This window comes from Atheta coriaria, unplaced genomic scaffold (genome assembly GCF_025399875.1).
Source record: "Atheta coriaria isolate IRGN ID8LTWV9N9 unplaced genomic scaffold, Caltech_Dcor_3.1 hic_scaffold_28_pilon, whole genome shotgun sequence".
NCBI lineage: Eukaryota > Metazoa > Arthropoda > Insecta > Coleoptera > Staphylinidae > Dalotia > Dalotia coriaria.
This window is the reverse complement of record NW_027045470.1, coordinates 14,747-41,418: the sequence shown is the minus strand read 5'-3', so window position 1 is coordinate 41,418 and position 26,672 is coordinate 14,747. Positions and strand designations below refer to the sequence as shown.

Genomic DNA, 26,672 nt, shown 5'->3' with positions numbered 1-26,672 from the left:
AAGTCTGTTAATGCAGAATGAAAGTTGATTATATTTATTATATAAATGTTTATTAATTATTTTTGTATAATTTATGTACACTCATTGAAAACACATTAAACTGTATATAAATATTGACTACACTTTTGTTTTGACTTAACATTCGTTTTTCTGTGCTTACATCCATTAACAATGTTGTTAATAAGTATAATTTGTATTATTCAAGAATTTTGTCTTTTTATATGTGAATAGATGTTTGCTTTTGCATAAATCTGCTTATTTTACAATTTAATTTTAGTTTGTGACTTGACTAGACACATATTTTGACTTTTAACATTGTCATCTCTTAATTAGTATTTACATGTTTGCATTACGCCTTGTTTTGATGTTTTAATTATATATTCTTTTACTTTATCTTATTTATTTTATTAATTTACCAATATACTTGAATTTTCTTTGTTTTGCGTGTATATTAGGTTGCCTATAGCTAACCTCTGATTTATCAACTTTGTTTTGATGCCATTTTATTACCAATATTTTGTAATATGTTAAAATGTTATATACACATGTTTATTGTATTCTATTTTGTTAAAATTCGATGTTGACAACGTCTATTCTTTGTTTACTCTTAATTTTATGTCTTTTTATTATTGATAACTTTATTTTCACTGCAAATCGATGTCATTTCTTCATATTAGAAGAAATTGATATGATAGACTCATTTCTGTTTTAAATCATTGAATCGTTCAATTCGTACTCATCAAAAATACTAGTCGCGTTATACGTGTCATTCCCCATCACTTCATACTGTTCAATGTATTCAGTTGCTTCGGTTGTGGTAGAATCGGGTTCAACTTCCACTTCCGTCGTGGACAAATCTCAAATCTGCGAGTAGAGTGTACAGTGCGGTAGCGGAACGGACCATTCTCCATCGGCCAAGCACTTGGGCCGTTCAGCCTCCAAGGGCGCTTCATAACCAGGGTTGCACGTGATTTGCAATTCGTCGCCCGGCTCGTAGGCGAACTTAGTGGGCGCCATGACGCCATTATCGGGTTCACCCAAGTAGGGACATCGAGGTTTGCCTAAACACACAACACAAGCAATTAATTAATCTCATCAGGTAATAAATCATTCAAATTGTTTCATTATAAAGGATTAAAAGCATAATTACAGAATGGCGGCGGGTGCGACCAATAACCAGACTCAGTGCAGATGATACTGGCTTCTCCTTCTAAACTATGAGCTCCACGGCAAGCAAATTGTACCAGACTACCAACTGCATATCTCCCTCCGTCCATTCCAGCCGATTCTGATTGTATCAGGTGACCATTGACTGGGATAATAGGCGGTGGGCATTGTATAGCTGTAAAAAACATTCCCAACGCAAATTATTTAACTTATTAAATTAGAAAACAAGATTTAAGTAATTAAATCTAACGATAATGCTGTAATATGGCGTTATTACGGTGTAGGCAACCAGTTGGGCACACTTACTAAACCCAAATAAGCCGAAACTAAAGGATATGATGTAAAGAAAGTGGATTACGCACGTGCACATTTCGGCAGCGGTCCACTCCAGTTGCCGTCCAACTCGCACTCCAGCCCCGGCGGGCCCATCAGGCGATATCCCCACGCGCACCCAAATACTACACGACCCCCATAGGTAGCGTTGTGTTCTTCTAGCTGCAGATGAGGCTCGGTAAGACCGTCGATGCCATCCAAAGCTGGACACATTACTACCTCACATGTTGGTACAGCATCGGACCATTTACCTATCACATTAAAAAATTACAACACTTTTGCTCAAAAAGTCATGATTTGAGGTTAAAAAATTACCCGAAGCTTGACAGGTAATATTTGCGTGTCCTTTGATTTTAAATCCCACAGGACACTGAAAAACAGCAGTGTGGCCTAATCTGGTTCCTTCAATCCTCACTGTGAGATGCATTCCGGACACGGAGATTGGTTCACAGTGCACAGCTTAAAAATAAAACAAAATGGCGATGTTATCATTATTAAAATATGTACTCCTTATTATTCATCATGAATACCCCAGTAAATATTCAGTAACATTTTAGCATTTATGTTTGAGTACATTTGAGTATTTGCAAATTTGGCAATTTGGGAATATGGAAATGCGAGGCTTGCGGTGGTGAATGGCGTTTGTTTGCCGTGTCGAGGCGAATGCAACAAGACCAAGAGAAAGAAAGGAAGCAATGACGTCGATGTTGCAAACCACAACCAAGAATTAAAGCAAGACCAAGACGAAGTGAGCAAAAGCAAGAGTTAGATCAAGATCTCAGAGTGGCAACTGCAGAAACCAGCAGAAATGTTTAACCGTCCAACTGCCACGCTTGTCATAATAATATAATGGATGGAGCACCAAGGAACGCTGTATTAACCAATCTTCTAAATTTACTCACTGAATTCAGGCAACCAAATAATCAAACTTTAATCATTTTAACTTCACGAAAAAAACACGCCATATCTCGTCAAGAATGATTATTATGTTTAAATTTATCATTTAAAGTTATTAATTGTTAGATTTAGTTAGTTCTCGTAAAGTTACAACTAATTACGTAGCAGACTCATTGTGCTTTTGTTTCATTGTTGGCATGTATTCAGTGTTGCCTATCCGATCATAACACTGAGCCATGAGACTACTCGAGACTAAACAAGAACAAGTTGCTCGTCTGCTTCAAAACTTTACGTCGTCGTTGTATTGTCCTGTCCCGCCGCATCCGGAATTATCTAAATTACAAAATTCATCAATTTCATTAGTAAACTACCAAGCTAGTCGCGTGCGGAATTATCACGAAAATTCTCCGGTCGTAAATACATTTTACTCTCTATTTGCTGTTCATTGGGTTACATACTGCGCAAACTAAACACACATTCCGTTTTTTTGCTTATGACCGAGCATATTATTCATCATTTCGAATATGGAGTAATATAATTTAACATTTACAACGCTACTGCTACCCGTTAGTTACAATACTGTCATATTCACGTCCTAGTTTGGTAATTTACAAGCGCCGAAGTGATGCATTATGAATTCGGTATTTCGAACGTCAACTTTAAATGAGAAATTGCCAACGACGAGCTGCGTTGCGTGCTATTTGTTTGAGCGTTCGGCGGGCTCATGATGAATGCAACCCAATATACGCGAGATTCACATTCAACCAATCACCCAACCATGTACATAGTTGTGTACCAAGGAACTGAATCTACGAGCTTCTGTTGTAGGTTGAGTGAACTTCGGTCGCCTCAGACGTTTGTTACATGTTTCAGACACATCGAATGCACGAAATTCAGCTGGTGCACGAAATACCTGAGTAGAAATTCGTACGTGAACGTTAATTGTTGCGGAAATTTAATGAACAGACAGCAGACCGAAATTGCTAATATTGTTAGCTATGCAACCCACATAACACTGGTAATAAACAAGAGTTGCATAGTTACACAAATTAAAATATTGTGCAACAAGAATTTTTAACAAAATGCTTACCTGCAACATGTAGAGTAATACCATTTGTGATGCCTCTAGGTGTAGCGCAGGTAAATGTACCTGCATCCTGCGGTTTAGCGTAGTATACGGATAAACGATATTTCCAATCTCTTTCTTCTGCAGCAATAGCCCAACCTAGAACGAAAGTAAGGATGAAACGTTTTTGATTAATATATAACATTATAAATGTTTGCAAATGTTCTTGTTAAAAGATAATTGCGGTGATAATCCATCATCCAGCAAGGGCGCCACGCAAACACGACACATTCGGACGTAAATTCGAGTGGGCCCATTGTCGCTGACAGTAGGCAGCATGTTTCCGCCCGCAGGACGACGAAGGACTCTTATTCGGCTGCTCGCATGGCGCGTTTGCATGTGTCAGTTGCAGTTATGCGCTCGTACCGAAACAATTTCCTCTTCCTGCCGCCCCTTATACGTTATACCCTCGCACACGGCGCACAATTCTGGTCTTAGTGACAAGGACAGCGAGAGGCGGACAGCAGCGTCCTGCCCGCGCAGAGTTATCTTTGCATCGCGGCGTGTTATGCAAAACGCGCACATTATTATTGCACTGACACGCGAAACGCGAATTATGCAGATCGGCCGGGGCCAGGACCGACGAAACCAACAAAAGCACCTCACGGGCGAGTGTGGCGAGTGTGGAGTGCCCGACACAAGTGAAACATGAAACATAACCGGAGCATAACTGACCCAGCGATTATCTTTAGTGCACTTGTGCTTTACTGCGAGCACGAGCTGGCTTTGGCTTTTGTCCTGTTCCATATCGTGTCCTGCGGAGGTCGTTTTATTCCATGTCGTTTTGTTTCTTATTTTATTTTATTAGATTCGTGAGCGTTTTGCTATTCAATTTTGTGCTGCTTTTGATATGCCCTCGGGACGATGATTTTTTTGAATTTCTTTTTGTGCTTATACTTTTTGCAATTGTTATTTTTTGCTCAGTTGCTTTTTCAATTTCGTTGGTATCAACTGTTCAATGATATGCGTTTGTACGTGCTTCTCGTACGTGGTTTATTTCAACGTCCAAAACGTTTCAAAAGTATCGATTTGTTTCGCAGTCTATAGATGAGTTTATAGTTCAAAATTGAGGTTATATTTTTATTTTATAATTTATAATATAAAAATAAATCGCTAATTTTGTTGGTAAGCGCATAACTCAACAACGCCTATACCAATTTGTCCCATTCTTTTTTTTCGTTAAAGTCCCGGGATGGTTTTTACGGCGAGAAAAATTTTCTATAAGAAAAAAATGGCATTGTGTGCTGAAGTGCATTGTATTAGCAATTCTTTATATAATTAATTTCTTTAAAATAAAATTGCGAATCTTATTGATAGAATTGACACAAACTATGTCTAGAACAAGAGAGTAAGAAAGAATTACATTTTTATTAAACACTAATGGGACGAAATCGCGGACAAAAGTTAGTTTGTAATAACTCTAATTAGGTATATAAAGTACTTTAGTCACGGCCTTGGCCATACGTGTTTAAAATACCACTTTTTGTGTTTCAAAATCTAAAAAAAACAACAAAAGTAATAACTTATCTAAAAGTGCCAATTTTTCTATTTTAACACACTATTTGTTAAAAAAATGAGAAAAAATATTGAATTCATGTCAAAAACAATTTATACGTTTTGTAAAATGATAAAGAATATTATATGAAAACCAAACTTCTTTTGTAATTACGTCATAATAACCGGCTGGTCAATATAGGCGGAGTCATACTAAACGGATTCTACTGTATATGAATTTACAATACTACGTATTATTCAATTCCAAAAAATATAACTTCATTACCTACGATTTAATATTCATTCGAATTTGCACCGAAAGAAACCGAAAAAAAAATTCCACCTATTTTGTAGCAAAGTTTACTACGCTTATACTACGTTTTGCGACACATTGCGAAAATCGCATGCTCGACGCTAAAAGCACAACGACTAAAATTCTCAACTCTATACCCCGGAGTCGTGCCGCGCTGTTATTCGGGGAAAATTGCACGAAAGCGTTCGTACGAATGGCGAAAACATTTGCATCGCTCCATCCCCGGCAGTCAGGTGGCAGTAGGTAGTGGTACTCATGCTAGGTATTTACCGTGTACTCACTCCGCACACAATCAAACCCTACTACCCCACTGCGCTCATGTTGTGCATGTTGCGATGTTGATCCAGAGTGGCGCGGAGTGGCCCAAGTTTCGCCTGCGGAGCGAATTGTTTCGCTGTTTCGCGTTTTCCAACGTGCTCGCGCGCACTTTACAACTCGAACACGAACAGTGCCGCTATTTTTCTCTTTTTACACTTCCGTATTTCTTGCGCTGTCTTCGTTTCGCGCGGTGGCACAACATAAACTTCGGTTGGCAAGCTGTCGCTTGATGTTTTCCCATCGCGGCGTTAAGTTTTCCACGACTGCCGGCGATGCAAACATTCAAGCTGAGCTGAGGGTAATAGTAAAGGTGTGCGCTACATTTGCACGTTTTTGGACGCAATGGAGCGCATTTCGGGATTTTCGTTCAGATTTAAATGTTGTACAGCTTCAAATTCAACCGTTTTAAAACTACATCCAATCCAAAAGATGGCGTTAGTTTATTTTATCTTTTACGTTCTTTTCTTATGTATTATTCGTAATAACTTTTTTGCTCCGGTTTGGATCGAAGGCAATCTCTCATGAATTATTACAATCAATCCACGTCTCGCATCACGAATCTCTTTTGGTTCGAGTCTACCTCAAAGCGAAACGCAGCATTTCGCCTATTTTCAGAATTTCGCAATTCTTACATTCCGTGTGTAGGTTTTCTTTTCCTAATACGCTTGCGGTGTGTGTTGGGTTATCTATTGACGGCGGCGCGATATGTTATCCGAAGTTTTGGTTCGTTTTGCTTCCACAACTTCGGTTTCGGTTTCCGCGATTCAAGCAGGCAGCGAGACGTCTTTCACATCTTACCTTCCGATGCCTGAATTTCCGGAAATCACAATCTCGTTTAGCGATCCCTTGCGGGTAAAAAATATGGGATTGTAACTTTTAAAATATTGACACACACAAAGACCGAAATCCTTCGAGTTAACGGCTAACATGTTTTACATCGCAAGTTATTTAAGATCGGCCAAAATTGATAAATTTTCAAAGAGAAAAAAAAAGTAATCGTGAGCATGAATAAAATAGATGATCCTTTAATAGACGTGATCTTTTTATGTTGATGATCATAAATTTTATGAAATTGTAAAATAACAAACGACTATTTGTAGGTTTTATACATCTTTTTTATTCGGGTGTGTTTTTTTCTCTGGCCGGAGGTTGATTCTGCACAGTGTAGAATGACAAGAGGAAAAAATTCAGATTAATAATCATTGTGTGCATAAATCCACCTTCCGTGCGGCGTGGCGCGGATAACGCCCGGGAGAAAAACGCGGCGTCGTGGGAATCGCCACCCGGCAACCGTGGCGGCAGCGCGCTGGCCCCCAGTGTGCGGCGTCCGCATTCGAAAAAAGTGTCAACATGGGGGATATAAATCACCTCGCTACGCGCGCGTCGCGCTCAAATTTTGTTTAATTTTGTACACACTTTATAAGTAATTTAATATATCATTGGATTTTCGCGGGATGACAATAAAAAACATACAAAAATTCCAAAATAAAAGTAGTAAATTTTTAATTTAAAAAAACAGACATGTGTAAAACAAAATATTTACTCTACTAGCTTTTGCCCGCGACTTCGTCCCGATAGTGTTTAATAAAAATGTAATTCGTTTTTACTCTCTTGTTCGAGACATAGTATGTGCCAATTCTATTAATAAGACTCGCAATTTTATTTTAAAGAAATTAATTATATAAAGAATTGCTAATAATGCACTTCAGTGCGCCATCTCAGATTCAACTACAGTAGAATCTGTTTATTATGACTCCGCTTATATTGACCAACCGGTTATTAAGACGTAACTACACTATGAAGTTTGGTTTTCATATAAAATTCTATATGAAAAAAAGTCGGATATAATGACTTCTCTTACAGTGACATGTCGCTTATTATGACCTATTTTTAATAGATTATGTCCGGTTATAATGACCAACATGATTCTTTACACCTCCGGTAATGTTCGTTGATTCCCGACGACGTTCGGCACGTGGCTCGTTTTTGTTTTGAATCTCAGTAAGTAATTAACGCTTGAAGATCACGCATAATTTTTCGTTTATTATTGTGAAAAAAATGTCATCTCAACGACGTAAAGCATTTACAATTGAGGAGAAAGGTGCAATAATATGCAGATTAGAAAATGGAGAATCTAACTCATGTCTCGCAAAGGAATTTGGCGTGGGTCATTCGACAATCTCAATGTTTTTTAAAAAACAAGAACCGTATTAAGCAATCGTTCAATCCAAATGTTTTGAAACCGAAGAGGCTTCGAAAATCACAAGAAAATTAATTAAAACAAAAGCAGACAAAAATTACAGATTACTTGCAGTAAAAAATACACTTGTATGTGTTATAATGTGCTGATTACGTGCATTTTGATTTTGATTTAATATGTATGTATATGTACATATTTACATAAGAAAGGGTTTTCATTTCACAAAACGCTTTGTATGACGTCCGCTTATTATGACGTGTTTGTCAATTCCCTTCGATGTCATTATAACCGGACTATACTGTATTTAACTATAACTATGATTGAATTTCAATGCCAACTTTTATCCTATAAAAAAGGGATGTCTTTAGGGTTTTTGCGGCAATTATTCGAATTTTTCTCGCCGTAAAAACCATCCTTGGACTTTAACGAACATTTGAAAAAAAGAATTGGCCAAATTGCTCTAGGCATTGTTGAATTATGCACTAACCAACATATTTTGCGATTAATTTTTATAATATAAATATTTTTGACTCTCAATTATTTATAGAAAGAAAAACAGAGTTTGAGTTACGGCATAAGTACCGAACAAGTATAAAAGGGAAATTATTAATTTAGCAAATAATAAGCTTATTATGTGCAAAATAATTGGATTATCGCAGGATAACAATCATAAAAAAGATATTTCAATATATAAAATACTAAATAATATAAAAATTCTTACCAAAAAAGAAATAATATTAATTTTTCTATAACTTTCAATTATTTACTGAAAAACAATTTTTTTGAGCTGCGGTATAAGAAACGAACATGAATAAAATGTTATTAAAAGTAATAAATTTATAATTCTGCTAATAATAAGCTTATTACCTGGAAAATAATTGTATTTTTACAATAAAATAAACAAAAATTCTAAAATTAAATGTACTTTAAAATTACTTCACTTTATCTATAAATCTCAATTATTTTATTCGATATAGTTACCAAATATCACCAAATTTTATTTTTGCAAATAATAGTCTTCTTATGTGCAAAATTTTTGCAAATAAATCGAATGTTGAAAAGTCCACACAGACCACGTATTAATTACGATTGAATGCCCGCGATCGAGGAGTGGAAATAAATAACCCTCATAAATAACACCATATTCGACACCAGAATGCGCCGGGAATGTTCGCAAATATTTCAGAATGTGTGTGCGCCAGCAATGTTCATCTCACTCGGCCACCCTGGTAGCCCCAACTGTTTCTACTCATTTAAGCCGTCCGATCAACAAATTAAAAACGAAAAACGCACGTGTGTTTCAACACACGCCGCTTCCGGCTCTGGAACCAATTGATTCGTGTACATTTGTTATCGCCGCCCCCCATGGAGCGCATCCGCTGTTAACCTGTTTTGGACACCAGTGTCGATGCCGCCAGTAGTGCGCGTGTATCGGTGTGTTTTGCGGCCTGTTCATATATAAATTCTTCTTGTTTACTGCCGCCGCCGCCGCCGCAGCCGCACGCTTGGGACTCGGACACGTTCAGGTTCAATTCGGACCCAGCGCATGAGGGAGATATCGACGCGTGCGGTGATGAACACAATGAACTCCAGTTGAGTTGAGTTGAGAGTTAGCAAAAAAGAGAGACGGAGAAGACAAGAGAGAGGTGTGTATTGAAGCAGAAGTGATGTGAAAGTCGGACACTGCGTAACTAAGGGTTGCAAGCGGGAAATGAACTGCCACGAAGGACGCACGCACAAAATCTATTACAGGCATTCATCAATACGTTCACAACTAACGCCATCTATGTTAAAACACCACAAACTAAAATCTTTCATAAAATAACCTAAAATGTAAAACATATTTTTTATTGGCATTTAAAACTGGTGCGAATTAGTTTTGACACATTTGGTGGACTCGTAAATGTGGAAAAGTACCACGTGCGAACGCTAAAAACAGAACGCAAACACGTGTTAAATTCGCGCACGTGCCGCACACGTTATTACCCCCCGATGTGGGGTACGTGTCATGGTAGACCGCACCGTACCGTACGGTAATAAATTTTAATTTCAACCTAACCTAACAACACCTAGTCTAAGTTGCGTGCGTGTGTACGAGTATGTTGGGTTGCCTAACGTCAGGTCAATTCACATCAGTTGCGCCGCGTGTGACTGAAACTTTTTTTAACTTTCCACTTTGTGCGTGGTTGTGTGAGGGGGGTCGGAATTGAGGGATGCAAAAATGTCGAAAACTCAACGCGTGTGTCCGAAAAAACTTCGAAATTGAAGTTGAATGCGATGCTATACAGCTGCCCACACAGCTGCTGACAGCGGCAAGTAAAACTTTGCCCCGGGAATCATCCCCTAGTACCGGTAAGTCCAAGGCTCGAACGTGGAAATTATCAATTCAAATGATTTTTCCCAACTTTCGGTGCCGGTTAGTTTTGTTTCGCCGCCGGGCGTGACCAAATCATGCACTATCTTTGTTTGTTTTTAGTTTTAACCTTTCGCTTCCGATTATATTTCTCTTTTTAGTCGGTTTTTGTTTGTTAAGCTGCGCTCATCCGCATATGTCCACTTTTCCGTCTTCTACCAGCTGTAAGAGAAAAGTTCGGCGTTAGGAAAACAACACATTTCGTGCCGGAGACATGGAAACGTCTTGGTGAGAAGAGGGATTGGGGAAGCTGGAAGATTAGATAAGAGTGGACTGAAGTGCACCCTCTGGGGTGCAACTGCGTCAAGTTTGCATCACAATATTGAGTTGATTTCACCTCTACAGGGTAGAAAATTATAATTTTATAAAATATAACGCATTCTGTTTTTGAATTAATTTGATTTATAACCTAACTAATTTTATTTTCTTGCTTTTTAGACTTTATATAACACTTTGACTTGTGGGATCGGTGAGTGTGGGTTATAATTGATGCAAAGACACTTGGTTTGAATATCACGATGTAAGTTTATTAAGAAGTTGTGGTAATGCGTTTATTAATAAGTACTAGCTTCTGCATCAAATGAACTCGAAGAACTGACTGACGAACACCTCTCGAGGTGCCCCTTTATATCGGAAATTTTCACCATCTGGTCTTTGTGTTTATACGTTAGCTATTGTGAATAGGGCGAGACGTCGTCCAGACGGTCCCGGCAATTATTACCACTGAATAGGTATACCAATAAATATGTCAAAAAGAGCCTTGAGTTGAGCAATTCGTACCCAGACTACAAGGGGTTACTCTGTTTCGTTCAGACTAAATAAATGTAGACTAAACATCCTTGCCGGACCGAGCGTACCAACACAAAGCCCAGACGATGAAATGTACCCCACAGTACCCCCTTACCGGAGAAAAAGTTATACGAGTTACAAAAATTACGTAGCCTGCTATGGGCACAAAAAAACAATACACAAAAAATTTGAACAATACAAAAAAAAATTACATAATCTGACAACAGCAAAAAAAAAAGTTTAACACATAAAAAAAATCTAAACAATTAACATTAAAAAAACTCATTACTTAAAACCTGCTTGAAATCGGTTTGGTACGCTGGTAGTCCTATTGGATCGCCTAACGCACTCTTTATTTAAATTAAACCGCACCTTCTTTGGTGGAACGATAGTCTTTGCACATGCCTTCTTTGTGTCACTCACTGGAGATTTACAATTGAACTGAGCTGGCGGTGCAATTACCGCGCTATCGTTGCTTCCTTGTGACACCACACTCGGCGGCGGCGTTTGAGTTGAAGATCCGCGTGGTTGCCATACTAGATGGCTACCGTCGTCGTCATCTTCATCCATCTCTGGTGGTGGCATTTCTGGTTGCACCACAAATACCGGCTTCACCCGGTCAATTGAAACATTAACCTCTTTACCGTTGATGCGCAGTGTAAAATTTTCGCACTGCGTCTTATAACGGGAAATGGTCCATCGTATGGTGGTTGTAGGCCAATCCTGACCGCATCACGACGTACAAAAACCTGCTCGCAATCCTGCAGAGACTTGGGCAGGAATATCTTCTTTTCTCCATGTCGGGATGGCTCGGACGGTGACAGAACGCGGAATTGTTCCTTCAGATTCTTAATGAACTCGTTTCCGAAGTCCGGCGAACTGTCACTGCTGCCTATGAACTCGGCAGGCAGGCGTAAGGTTTGTCCGAAAACCATCTCCGCTGGTGTGGCTTGTATGTCCTCCTTCCAAGCATTACGCAGTCCAAGCAGGATAATTGGCAGTGTTTTCGTCCATGCTGGGTTGCGATGGCACATCAGGGCTGCCTTTAATTGTCGGTGCATCCGCTCAACCATACCATTAGCCTGTGGATGATAGGCGGTTGTTCGAAGATGCGTCGAACCCATCATGGCATTCAAACTCTTGAAGAGGAATGATTCAAACTGTCGACCTTGATCGGTCGTAATTCTCCCCGGGACTCCATGGCGGCAGATCCACTGCTCCAGCAACGCTCGAGCGACGGTGGATGCTTCCTGGTTCACTAGGGGTATTGCCTCAGGCCATCTAGTGGCTCTGTCAACGATGGTAAGGCAATATTTATGTCCTTCGGATGGAGGCAACACGATCAAGTCGATGTGAATATGATCGAATCTTCCTAGGGGCGTCGGAAACTTGCCAATGGGAGCAGATACGTGTCGAGACACCTTTGCTTGCTGGCATTCTAGGCAAGCCTTAGCCCACTCCCGACAGTCACTCGTCACTCCTGGCCACACAAATCTCTCCGCTACTGCACGAGCTGTCGGCTTGGGTCCAAGATGTGCAATGTTATGGACCGAAGCAAAAGCTGCTCGACGAAATTCGGGCGTGACGTAGGGTCTGGCTTTCGATGTGGACACATCGCACACCAACGATACCTCAACTCCAGGGATCTGGAGGAGCTTCAACTGCAGACCACTGCTGTCATCCTTGAATTTCGTCATCTCTTGATCTCTCTTCTGCGATTCAGCCAGGGCGACAAAATCGATGGCGATGCTTATCTCCTCAACACGAGACAAGGCATCGGCCACCACGTTTTCTTCGCCGGCGACGTGACGAATGTCAGTACAAAATTGCCCAATGTAGTCAAAGTGTCTCACCTGGCGTGGTGTTGACGGCTGCGTCTTCTGTCCAAAAGCGAACGTCAAAGGCTTGTGGTCAGTAAAAATGTGAAAATCACGTGCTTCCACCATGTACCGGAAATGCTTGACAGCCGCGTACATGGCTAACAGCTCGCGATCGTATGCAGCGTATTTGGTCTCCGCCGGTGACAACTTCTTCGAGAAGAACTCCAGCGGTTGCCACTCTTCATCCACTTTTTGTTGCAACACGGCACCCACGGCAAAATCAGACGCGTCGCAAAATATTGCGAGCGGCGCTGTAGGGTCTGGATGGCTCAGCAATGTTGCTTTGGCAAGCGCTTCCTTGCAATCCCGGAACGCTGCACATGCCCCCTCATTCCAAGTGATGGGTTTATTTCCCTTAACATTGCCGTGAAGTAGCTCATTTAGTGGAGCCTGAAGAGAAGCAGCTCGAGGGATAAACCTCCTGTAGAAGTTAATCATCCCGAGAAAACGCCGAAGTTGTTTAGCGGTCTCAGGTTGCGTAAAATCCATAATCGCTTCTACCTTTGTTGGGAGCGGGCTGGTGCCTTGACTGGACACCAGATATCCAAGGAATTTTACGCTATCCTGGCCAAACACACACTTCGCAGCATTAATTACCACGCCGTAGTCGCTCAGACGCTGGAACAGCTGATGGAGATGAGTTGCATGTTCCTCCTCACTGGACGATGCTACCAAAATGTCATCTATATATGCGAATGCAAAATCCAACCCCTGGAGAACCTCGTCGATGAAACGTTGAAACGTCTGCGCAGCATTACGCAGTCCGAACGTCATGACGGTGAACTCGAAGAGTCCAAACGGGGTGATTATTGCAGTTTTCGGGATGTCCTCGGGAGCCAGCGGAATTTGGTGAAAAGCGCGCACGAGGTCTATCGTCGAAAAGATAGTCTTCCCGTGCAACGCATGAGCAAAATCTTGAATGTGACGTACCGGATACCGATCCGGCAAGGTCCTAGCATTCAATGCTCTGTAATCTCCGCATGGTCTCCATTCTCCCGTTTGCTTCGGCACTAAATGAATCGGTGATGCCCAAGGACTCTGGGACGGTCGGGCCATGCCAAGTTGGATCAAGGCATCGATTTCCTTCTTGGCGGCGGCAAGACGATCGGGCGCTAATCTGCGCGGATGTTGCGCAACCGGTGGACCTGGTGACGTAGCGATGTAATGGACGGTATTGTGCTTCGGTGGACGACCTGCACTTTGCGGTTTAGTGATGTCCGGGTATGCACTTAATACCTCACCGAACACAGACGCACCCTGAATAGCTTTAATTGACGGAGTGCTACAGACTGCCAACTCGCCATGCGATGTGGTCAGCCCCGAAGCCACCTCCCTCAATTCACCGTTTTTTATGTCCACGATCAAGCCGAAATGATGCAGAAAATCCGCACCGATTATGGGGCGATCGACATCTGCAATTATAAACGCCCAAAGAAACTCGCGACCTAAGCCAAAGTCTATTTTAATGTTCATGTGTCCATAAGTAGCTATAGGTGTACCGTTGGCAGCGGCCAACGAATACTCGCACGCACTATTGTGTCCACGCACTCTGATTCGCGGATACACGCTCACATCCGCACCAGTGTCAATTAAATATACGTCGCACTCAGTGTTTTTGTCCTTTAGAAATAATCGGCGCGTGGTTGCTTTGGAGGCGTGACAGTCTTTCGCGGCCACTATTGACTGCCCGCCACACCGTTTCCCGAACCAAAATGACACGGTGGCTCACATCTCTTCGCATCCGGCCCAAATCGCGCATGAAGCCAACAAATATATTGTTGCGACTTGCCTCGCGACTTGCTGCGGTAACGCTGGCGATTGCGATGTTGATCACGACGATGCTGCACTTCTAGAACTTCCATAGCGCTCCTCTCCTCCATGCGCAACGAAAGTTCCTTCACTCTTTCGTCCATGTGCAGCGTAAGTTCTTTTACCTTCTCAGCCAAAGAGTTAACCACTTCAGCCAACGATGACTCCTTGGCTTGAAGCTGGACTGGGCTGCGCTGCGCACATGATAACTTCGTGGCTGCGTGTATGCCATCCGCCATCGATGCTAAGTAGGCGAGATCGTCGCTCTGCGCGCCAGATACAACTAGGCGTGTTGCTTCCGGCAAATTACGCATCCACTGCGTTTTGATGATCGCATCTCCGGCGAGTGGACCACCTTTCCGCTGTAGGTCTCGCAGAAACTGGGAAGGTGTACGATCGCCTATAAATTCACCTTCCAGCAAGGCCTGAATTTTCTCCTCGTTGGAGGTGCCCAGGCGCTTAATTAATGCCTCCTTCACTTCGTCGTACGTGCTGTCTGGTCTTGCTATTATGTCCATCACCGCTTGACGGTCTGTTGGCGTCAAAAATTGTAACACTATGGACAATTTTTCATCATCTTCCGTCACTTGAGTGAGCCGAAAGGTGCGCTCAGCAAGTGTGAACCAAACACTAATTTCTTCATTGTCCGAACGCGGAATTAAACGTACAACGCGGGCACTCGCGATTTGAATCGGCGCGGATGTACTTTGAGCCATTTCGATTTTCTAATTTTTACTCGGTACACTTATTCTCACCGCTCACACACTTAAAATTTGATAACGTGTTCTTCAATTTAATATCACGTCGGGGTCACCAATTTGTGGGATCGGTGAGTGTGGGTTATAATTGATGCAAAGACACTTGGTTTGAATATCACGATGTAAGTTTATTAAGAAGTTGTGGTAATGCGTTTATTAATAAGTACTAGCTTCTGCATCAAATGAACTCGAAGAACTGACTGACGAACACCTCTCGAGGTGCCCTTTTATATCGGAAATTTTCACCATCTGGTCTTTGTGTTTATACGTTAGCTATTGTGAATAGGGCGAGACGTCGTCCAGACGGTCCCGGCAATTATTACCACTGAATAGGTATACCAATAAATATGTCAAAAGAGCCTTGAGTTGAGCAATTCGTACCCAGACTACAAGGGGTTACTCTGTTTCGTTCAGACTAAATAAATGTAGACTAAACATCCTTGCCGGACCGAGCGTACCAACACAAAGCCCAGACGATGAAATGTACCCCACAAAATCATAGATCATTATACGATATTTAGTATAACTAAGACAAAAACTATGATGTGACATTAGAAGGTAAGTATAATTTCGGCCATTTTGTCTCTCACACACCCAAATCTAAACAATTGTGAATGTGTTGTTTGCGAATGTTTTCGGACGTGTTCATGCACTCTTGGCACACAAATAACTTTAAATCCTCTTTGATCTAATCAACTCGAGAGCCCTTGTACGTGTGCGAGTGGCGGGTGGCGGATGTTATAATGCCGGTGAACTATAACGCGCTCTCGGGGCATCGGCTATGGCAATAAAGATAGCGCGGCCGGGAAAGCGAGCGAAACGAGGCGCTCTTATTGAATTAGAATCAATTTTCGTTGCCGGATGCGCGCCCGGTTTTACATCCACTCCGCTCCGATTTACGTCATTTACGTCAAAATTAATGTCGTGATTGCCAACCAACGAGTTATTTCAATTTCACATATATCTACAAGTACCCACTACATATTCCAATACCCAGTAAACCCACATTTTGATATTGTGGGTGGAAAGTTGAATTTATTTGATTAAATGGAAAAATTTAAATTGGAATCGCATTTTTCGCGTGGTTTTTGTTGCAATAATTGTTAACAAGTTATTTGCGGAATTGTATTATTTGTTTTTCATGCATTTTAAATATGTAAATACCAATTCAATGCATAAATTCGATCGATGGACAATATACTAAAAAATACATTTTAATCTGTATCGAGAGAACATAGTGGAAAAACATTTACTCATGGAAACTTCAACTTTTATTTTTATTTTGTTTGGATATTTTATATTTATCTAACCTGACTTTGGTATTTATTTTATTTTTCAGGTAAAGTTAGCTTTTTAATGTATCAAAATACAGGTTACAGTCCGGATTTTTTTACAAAAAATTACCTTGTAATTCGACAAATTACAAATCCTAAAGTACAAACAGATGGCATATGACCATGTCGGATTACAAGGTGTGCGGGATTAAACCGTGTCCTGATTACCGGGATTCCACTGTATGTAAAATATCAGTATTTCCAAGTTTCTCATTTTCTTAATTTTCTAGATAAAACTAACCTCAAAAATGCACGTATCTAACAATAAATAAGAATTTTATTTAGAATTTTTTTCAGTTTTTTTAAGAAATTAAGAAAGAAACTTATAATGCCATTTAGCGCCATCTCGATCATGATAATACAACTATATTTATGATTGAATCTCCATATTAACTTTTATCCATTATTTTACAGCTTTCAAGTTAAATTTTTGCAAAAAAAAAGTAGCCTATTTTATTTTTCATGGTTATAAACACCTCTAAACCAAAATTTATCAATACTCGTTGAATGGTTTTGCTTGAAAGCGTCACAAACATACAAATTCACATTTGCATTTAGAATATTGACTAAAGCTGTAGGTGTTTCCGCTAAACTAATCTAGAAAATACTGTCAATAAAACTGTAAGCACCAAATTTCAATTGAATCTTTCTTTTGTTGATTATTTAGTTAATAAAATTGATGAAAATACTTTTTGACATTTAATTCAAATATTATCTTCTAATACAACTTTTGCACTGAATCACAAATTACAAAAGTTGAAATAAGAATACCAAAAATAAAAAATAATGAAAGCAATAGATACGAGCAATAATGACTTTGCGGGCAGGAGCGCCGCGCGGTGGTGCACAAATTGCGCACAAATTGCGCACAAATTGCGTCGGCAATTAGGGATGACGCGGTGGTTTACGGTCTTACGCTATCTCACAGCATCGCGCGAATTCCTCCGGGTGCTGCTGATAGCACTACCGAGAAGATTTTCAGAGATGTCTTCGTTTCTTGCCCAATCTGGAGAAATTCCCAGCAAACTTGAAATTCGAATCAACGAAAAATAATACAAACATAAATTAAACTCCAAAAACACAAAAAATGAAATTAAATCAATACACGACTAATTTTTATCCTATTCTTAAATTGCGCTCAAGAGTTAAACATTGCGACAATTGCGTCAATTTGCAGATGTAACAAAAAACCGCCTCAGCCCCATCGTGATTCGATGACCTGATTTGTTTTTATTCCACAGTCACCGCCACCGCAATCCTGTTCTTCTTGCGATACTTTTTTTATTTTCAATTTTTTTTCTCTCATTTAGTCTAGCGCAATGCGAAAACTCGGACGAGAGTTGAGCTCGTCTCTCCTCCGATTGCGTTTTATTTCACTTTATTTTATTTTCCATTTGGCGGCGGCAAGACGCAGCCGCGCCGCATGGTTTTAATGAGTGAGGGACGCTTTTTTAATTGCTCAGCAATTAAATTTAACGAATTTTTAACTGTACTTATTTATATCAGCCGAAGCATCACGGTTTCACGAGGGCGAGTGCTCATTTGTTTCCTAATGAATTACACAAGATTTACTAGCTGAAATGTAGGCAACATATTTTACTTTTGGGCATTTTTACAATGTCACTTTATACACCTTCTTTTATAGAATTTTTAAATAAAAATTTGCTTTTATATTTCATTATAAGCAAACATTTTTTTATTATTATTATTTTTATTTGTTTATTTGGCAAATAATGTAAACATTATGAATGCAAATGTGAATTTATTTGTATGTTTGTTACACTTTCACGCAAAAACCACTCAATTAATTTTGATAAATTTTCGGATAAAAATATTTTTGACCAAGGAAAAGCATGTAAGCTACTTTTTGCGGCAAAACGTAATGTACAGGATGTAAAATAAGAGATTAATTTTAATACTGAGGTTCAATAACAAATCTAGTTCCTAAATTCTAATAGAGATGGCGTTACAATGCAATAATACCGTTTATCGCGTCTTTAAATTAAAACAAAAAACAAACAAATAAGAATTTATTAGATTATTATACTCTATTTTCATCAAACACCCGGTATCTGAATATTGAATTTATTCAAATTGACGCCTTTCAGCATTGTTCTCATTCCTAATTTACAGTTTTAAAGGTAGTCCAGCTCGGGGTTTTTAATTAATCGAATGATTTAATGTTGGACACGAGTGCATTGTTTGCGCTGTGAGTTAATGCCAAACATTAATAATTATGCGAACAAACGCACCAATACCGCTCAAATTATTCGACTATCGCCATTATGAAAATCATTAAAATTGCCTTTTAATTATTGCTTTCCATAGATTTACATCACAAATTTTTACGTTCATGGATCAATCAAAATTTTACTATTAGTAAAATAGTAAAATTGTTTCCGGAAAATGTTTTATGTCTCTATAAAATTATTGATGTTAAGTGATTAATGATGAAAGGTTTTTATTGTTAAAAATGGCAATAGGTAATAAATAAATATACATTATGATTATCAGGACCAGGTGTAATGAGTGGTGAAAAGCCCCTTTGTGTGCTTTTGTGTTTAACTCTGTTTAATCAGGACCGAAAACGTTTTGGTGGCAGCGCAGTACAACGTAATAAAAAAGCACACGCGACGAAATTGCTACTTTTACGAGGTCATAAATATAGGACAATTTTTAATTAGGCCGCAGGGCACACACAATCGCAAAAATTTACAATGTGGAAAGGCAAATGACATTGATCCAAAAATATTACAATACCATAAAATTCATTTTAGGAATGTTAATCTGAGTTTACTAATTTGTTTGTTTGTTTGTTATTCTTTTACGCAAACATTTTTAAACCAATTTAGATAAAAACGATACATGTATATAGAAATAAAAGAGAAGCTACTGTTTATAGCAAAAAAATGCAAAGGGTATCGAGTGCGTTAAATGGTATTTTAAGCACGAGGTTAATTAAGAGCGAACGTAACAAGTGTAAGCTCCACCCCGTGGCTAAAGACTGGGACTAAAGTCAAAGTTAGTGTCGGTCTTGGTCGTGAATAAAGTGTGTCTAGAAATTTATTTGATATTTGATATTAATTTAAGAATGTTTGAATTTATTTGGGGCAATAGCTTTAAATCTACTTAAAAAAAAATCCTATGATGTAAAATATTTATTTTTAAAATTTTACCATTTTTGCAAAAATTCTTTCCTGCATATTGCTCATAAATGGAAGTGAACGCCACTTCGACACGCTCTTAATAACTTTAATAAGTTTGATAAGTTTAATGAGTTTAATGCGGTTGCGAAGTTTCGCGCTACCGAGCCACTCGCATAAAACAATTTTCTACGTGCTTTTACATGTTCATTATTATACAAGGCGGCGGCAATAAATTACAACTAAAAATTTCCTCCGGTACGTATAAGTATAATAAATATAAATAAAATTGTACTTACCTGTTAAATATTGGCCAAGTTGCGCGGTCCATGTCCAATCCGGTGATCCCAGACGACGAGAGAAGAGACATTCGAGATGCAAAGTAGATCCCGGAAACACTGCGAGCTCACCTCCGGGTTCAATCGATGCTGAGCCGGACGGTATCCGGATAAGTATCGTTGGTGGTGCATCTTCTGCAAAAATAAATGCAACGAATGGAAATTTAGTGCTATGGATAAATATGAAACAAAGTCGTGTTAGTTACAGCAGTTATAACTCAAGAACGGTTGGATAGATTTTGATGATTTTTGATATTTTGAATTTATTTCCACCTCAAATAGCAGAATAACTAATAAAATAATAAAATTTGTAATTTAAACGGTGTTAAATAAGGGATGGAAATTAATATGGAAATTTTATCATAGTTATAGTAAAATAATTGAATTCGAGATGGCGCTAAAATACTTTATGAGCAATCCTTAATTCATTAAAAATAAAATTGCGTATTCTATCCAAAACAGAAAAAAATAATTACATTTTTACTAAAAATTACGAGGACGACGCTGGAAAAAGTTAGTTTGAAATAAAATATATTGAATTTTAATTATTTAAATCCTTTTATACTCTATAATTTAAAATTATGAATACGTTTGCAACAAATAACAAAAACTTAAATTTCATAACTTGAAATATTCCCCTCTCGTCATTTTTCATATTCCCATATTAAAATCAATATAAACTCTGTAGTGGAATGTGCAAGTCGTATGAATCTCGTTTTTTTTTTTCGTTTGAAAACCGTCAACCGCGAGCAGAAAACACGCGAAACTTTCCATCATCTGCGGCACGGTCTTTGTTTACATCTTTCCGGCTTTTCATCTCGTGCGCGGATCTGACGACGGGGTCCCCGCCACACCGAAAATCATTCGAAGACGACGCAAGACTAAGAAAAGCGCCGCTTCATGTCGTCGCTTCGTAATACTTCAAACTTGAAAAAATACCATAAACTCGCGCATAAAAATATAAAAGAAATAAAGGGCCAGCGATGGCGGAATGCAAAGAAAAGGGATGAAAACAAGACAAGGGAAAAAAGTCTTATACGAGAGCCAATTTGCAGAATAATAATACGTTCTTATTGTGCGCATAAGTACTAACTCGCCGTGCTGGAATTTGGGTCAATTACGACGAAAGGGCTACCTTTGAGCCCACGACCAGCGCAAACCTACACACTACACCACTTCTTCGTTCGCTTTTTTCTTCTCCAGCCTTTACATTTTCACCAACCCCACCTCATCCTTTATTTTATTTTATTACACTCCTTTTCCGTTTGCAGCCGGTTGCTACCTTCGGCGTCGTTCGTTCCGCATTGAAAGTTTCAAGTCCTCTTCGGGGTTTAATACAACAAAGCTTATGAGTTTCATTTTCGGTCCGAATGTGTGCGCTTTGTTTGCGAAATGCGAAAATTTCACCAACAATAGCGAAAAATCGAGATAAAACACGAAAAAATGTGCCAATTAAGGAGAAAAACACAAGAAAAAAACAATAATAAAGCAGGGAACAAATTAGTAACAAGGTATTACACACAAAAACAAACATTTTTTTCAATATTGATGAACCATGTTGGGATTAGTAATACTCTTGTACATTTATTAAACCCTCATGCTAGAATGCACACTTTGCACACATTGGGATGTTAGCATGTTCGGAAATTAATTGAAACAACCCATCGGAGCACTACCGATCCGGCTCCCTGGTCAATCTCGGCTCAATGCACACGGAACTACTCGCATTTCCCGGTCAATCCCGGTGTCATCATTGCAAACCTGCGAACGCTTCAATTCCCAAGCCGGCTCAAACCACACACACCCAAACGATAATACAGCCAAAGTAATCAATTGGTACATGTTTAAATAGAGCGTTATTTAAACGCGCTGATATTTTTTGTTTCTTACCTGTAAAGTTGGTGATTAGAGTGGTGGGCACACAGGAGGGCAACTTCGAGGACCACTCTCCATTCTGACACTGGGGGCTTGCAGCGCCGAGCAGCTTGTACATGCCGAGCTCCTTGCAGCGTGTCTGAAGTTTCGCCCCGTGGGGCAGTACCCAGCCGGCCGTCTTTAACAGAATTACACATTGAGACATACACTATGTAGGTTAGAACAGGCGTCGAGAGAAGTGAGCATTACACTTTGAAGACGTCCCAAGACGCCATTCGGCCACGCCGATGACATAGGCAACTTTGTATGCTGGAAATGTATGGTGTGTTGCCTGACGGTAAGGTGCTGTCTTGGTTTCATGTCCAATTTCGCAATTTCAACGTCATTCTCATCTTTAAGTTTTAGTTTTAGTTTCACTGGGTAACTTACAGGAAGTTAGAGCATGAAAGTGCGCGGAAGTAGAAGTACGGACGGGTTTAATGCATACCATTTAGAATTCTCTGTGCTGGCGATGCCAATAGGCACTTTGGTGAAGTTGTTTAAGATGCGCAGTGAGATTTAATGTTGGCATGGAGCAAGGAAATGCCAAAATCATGCATTTTACTTGTTCACAGAAGGATTGACTTTGATCTGTAGTTTCAGATACAAATATTTAACGAGGACAAATTTTGGAACTACGTTTTTTTTACCAAACAAACTACAGATAATCACAAAAGTATTACAGGTATGCTTGTTAACCTAACCTAACTTTTTTTTAAAATTTTACTTATTCAATTACGATAGTTGAAAATAAGTATTGTTTTGTTTCGTGTTTGTTTACAGACGCGGTTTGTCGATTCAATCAACCACTGGCAACCGTAAACTGTTTGCGATTGATTTGCGAACCCGCGGTCCCCACAAATTCGCATTCAATCGCGCTTAAACGAATGGAAACCTATACTGCTACAGAGCTGGATCCGTGTCCAGGTTCCGCTAATTCTCCAAACACAAACTAACTAAACTAGCCGCGAACGCTGCGAACGATATGCACAACTATTGATGTTGCTTGCAACGAGCGCACAGTCGAAACGCTGCCGGCAAAAGTTTGTTGTTCGACGACTGCGAGGATTAAATTAAGGTTCGTGCCCGTTAATCTAAATCTCGATACGCAAAATTAATTAATCGTGTTTGGCCCTTGTTATCTTTACAGCAAACAAGCCGGTTGAGTAAAATTTATACTCAAAAATAAAATTAAAGTAATTTTTGTGCATATTTGGTTGCCTATAATGCAAATATAACAGCCTCGGTAATCTGGCAATAAATAACCTCTGCATATGCAGCTGGCATTGATGACACGTTCAGTAATGCGTGCGGCGATAGGGGTGGTTACGGTGGCGGCGGCGGCGTTATAAAACCGCACTCATGACCACTTCCACTTCGCACCGTATCCATTTTCGCGCGACGCAAAATTAAACTTGGGCTTAATACACAAAATGGCCGTACACGAGTGCTGTCCGAAATTTATGACGCCCTCTTCATTCGCACTCTCATCCCCACAGGGGGGTGGAAAGCAGCATGAGGTGATTCGTGGTTGTTTTCTGCGCTTTTAGCGATGATGGCGTCATTATTCGGCCGGAATAATGCGCGATAATACGCAGCTAACGCACCAATGCGACACTCAACGATGATTTAATGTTCTTCGGTGGTAAGATGCGCCTTCTAATCAACAAGATGTATCACCACCATCTTAAACACATCCGAATCATTTTGACACCCTCCAAACACAGTTCAACACTTGAGGGTGGCTTTGGAAAGAATATTATTTCAAGGAATGTGAGTGACTATAAAATGGCGGCCATTAACAGTAGGTATAACATCTTCAAACTAATTCCAAGTTGGTTGTTGGTTGTTAGGAGTGCGATAATAAATGAGTGCTTACGTGTATCGTTACATTCCTGAAGGTAACCAGTAAGTGCGGGCTGATGTATTCGAGTTTGCAACTTCGGAAGAGCGGATGGAATTTGCCATTGTCTGCAAAACCAACGTGATATATTAATTTAAATTAAAATACAACACAATTTTACTTTTACATAACAATTATCACTAAAATTATTGATATAATAACAAAATAAGATAAGTTGTGTTTTAGGTTATGTTGGAGTTTTCAAACACGCTGTATAATACACCGTGGAACTTCATACATTACTCGGTAACAAGTAACAGGGTGTGAAATTGCAAAGGGTGCGCAAACCGCAAGTTGCCACCACAATCATTTAGCACACAAACTCGCAGTTTCGTAAGAATACAAATTTGAATAGTTCTTGTGTTTCAGACAACAGATGGTGCAACATGCGCAAAATAATTAATAAACACACATAATTATAAAAAATAAATAAATGTATATATGTGCTTATATTCGCTATAACATTTCTTTGTGTTTTTCCTTTATATTGTGTTTTTTTTTTGTTGGTGGTTCTGTTCTTATAATATGTTTTGCGTTGTACGAGTATTACGCGTTAAGCGTAACACGTGTTCCTCTTGTGCAATAAAATAAAAGAAAAGTGAAAGCAGCGAACGCGGAAAGCGGAAGAGAGAAGCGTGGCAAATTTACGGTTTAATTATCGCGGCCGCGAGACGCTTTATTACACATATTTCTCATCCCGGATGGGTCCCCGAGCTATTGTTATTGTTATAACAAAACGTTTACGTGCCGCGTGAACGCGGTTAATAAATAAACACGACACGCACTCCATCTGATGGCGCAGCGACGTCAAGCGCAAACAAAAGTGATAAAAAACTGAATAAAGTGGACAAACAAAATATACAACCTTAAAATACAACGTAACATGGCAGAAAAACGTGTTGCCTACCTTGCTGATCAACACACAATGGTCCTACCCATTGCCCGGCGATGCATTTGATTTTACACAGGCGTCGCTCACCCATCGGACCAACCGAACCTAAAAACTTCACTTCTCTGACATGGCTGTATTCATTCTTGAGTTGTGGGTCGTTGTGCGCCGACGCCGAACCATTCTTCACCAGATTAGGCGGCGGGCAGTTGTCGGTCGTCAATTCTGCAACCCAACAAGCACCATGTCGATAAATTAGCGTCATATAAATTACGATAATCTGATTTATGCTAATGCGACGATGATAAACATTGATAAATCGCAATTTACGTCTTCGTAAATTCAATTATTAATTATCGGCAGGACTATAATTGAAACAATCAATCACAACTGATAATCTGATCAATGCATTAATTATTTTATTAAAATTCGTAATAATAATCTGATTACTAACATAAAATATCCAAATAGTGCAGATTTAAATTAAACAAATGAAAATATAAATTTTAAATTAAACAAATGGAAATATAAATTGAATATTTAACGCATTGAAAGGTATGCAACCAATTACACTTGTTTTTAGGCTAATGAGTTGAAACACATTGTAATTTCTTTCTGAAAGCTTGAAACTCATAATCGGAGCGTTTTTAATGAGCGCACATTGAAACCCTTTCAGTGTTCCACTGTTTTCCGTTATTTCCGCTGCGATGCCATAGCAATTAGTTTTTTTGCGCGTTTGCACGTTGTAACTTTCAGCGTTTCGACTTTTTAACCTTTTAGCTGAGCGCGGAGCAGTTTTCAGCGTTCGTCGATTTGGTTTTCATTTTTGAGCGCTTTCTTCACCGTCACGTCTCGCCGTTTTATTATGATTTTTTCGCCTGCGCTTCGTTTAATTATCACACTTTTGTTTTAATTTCGCCGGCGCCCCCGTAAAGTTTTATTACTTTTCGTTGCGCGCGTTTGCTGTGATCTCGGCGTGCGGGCCAATATACACCTAATTGAAAATTACACCCGGAAGAGTTTAATTTTTTTTTTGCTTTTTTTTCTGCATCCGATGCTATGCTATGCAATAGGAATTTTATTAAAACGATTTTTACTTTTTTAATTTTTATATATCCAGTGCGTATAAATGTTTCGTTTCGTCTATAAAATATTAATAGAGTTAGGTCTTGGTCTTTTTTGATATGGTGGACGTGTGTATTTATTTTTGGCGGCGTGTAGAATTAAAATTGAGTGCTCGGTGTGGCAGAGTGGTGTAGCGATAGCAGGAGCATGATGGTCGGCAGAAGTGGTGCTAATTTTTAATTAAGTTTTCAGAGCTACCTTTCATTGACGTCGGTGGCTCGGCACGTAGAACGCTCGACAAAAACAGAATGCAGTTGAGCGCAGCGCGCTGGAAAGCTCTTTTGTTATAGTTTCATCATCATTAATCCGAGCAGTGAATAAAACACAAAATAAAATGAACCAAATCAGGAAGGGAAAGAATTATTTTACAAAATATAATTTTTGCTTCAACAAAAAGCTTTTTTAAGCAAAATCAGTTTGGAATTGTATTTAGAACTTAAACAATAGCAAAAATTGTTTTTTTTATTGACCTGGTATAATACACCGTTCATTTTTTTAAATTTCTAAATATCTATGCAATGTGTGTCGA

The 26,672-nt window shown here is 39.3% G+C and overlaps 1 protein-coding gene across 1 annotated transcript; it reads right to left on the bottom strand.

The window, feature by feature from the left end:
* Window positions 1-18: 18 nt before the first annotated feature.
* Window positions 19-25,239, bottom strand: hig (hikaru genki). Its single transcript, XM_065316109.1, has 9 exons — window positions 25,037-25,239; window positions 24,106-24,197; window positions 22,203-22,365; window positions 20,274-20,447; window positions 3,488-3,622; window positions 1,816-1,959; window positions 1,530-1,751; window positions 1,151-1,342; window positions 19-1,061 (listed from the first exon to the last, which is right to left on the bottom strand). The coding sequence occupies exons 1-9, from the start codon at window positions 25,110-25,112 to the stop codon at window positions 859-861; spliced, it is 1,401 nt and encodes a 466-aa protein (XP_065172181.1). The 5' UTR covers window positions 25,113-25,239; the 3' UTR covers window positions 19-858.
* Window positions 25,240-26,672: the final 1,433 nt, after the last annotated feature.

Excerpts from the sequence above, each read along its gene's own strand:
- hig (XM_065316109.1), bottom strand. The coding sequence starts at position 25,112 with ATGGGTGAGCGACGCCTGTGTAAAATCAAATGCATCGCCGGGCAATGG. Across the intron at positions 1,752-1,815 it reads TATTACCTGTCAAGCTTCGG|GTAAATGGTCCGATGCTGTA; the intron begins GTAATTTTTTAA and ends TTAATGTGATAG. Across the intron at positions 1,062-1,150 it reads GTCGCACCCGCCGCCATTCT|GCAAACCTCGATGTCCCTAC; the intron begins GTAATTATGCTT and ends TTGTGTGTTTAG.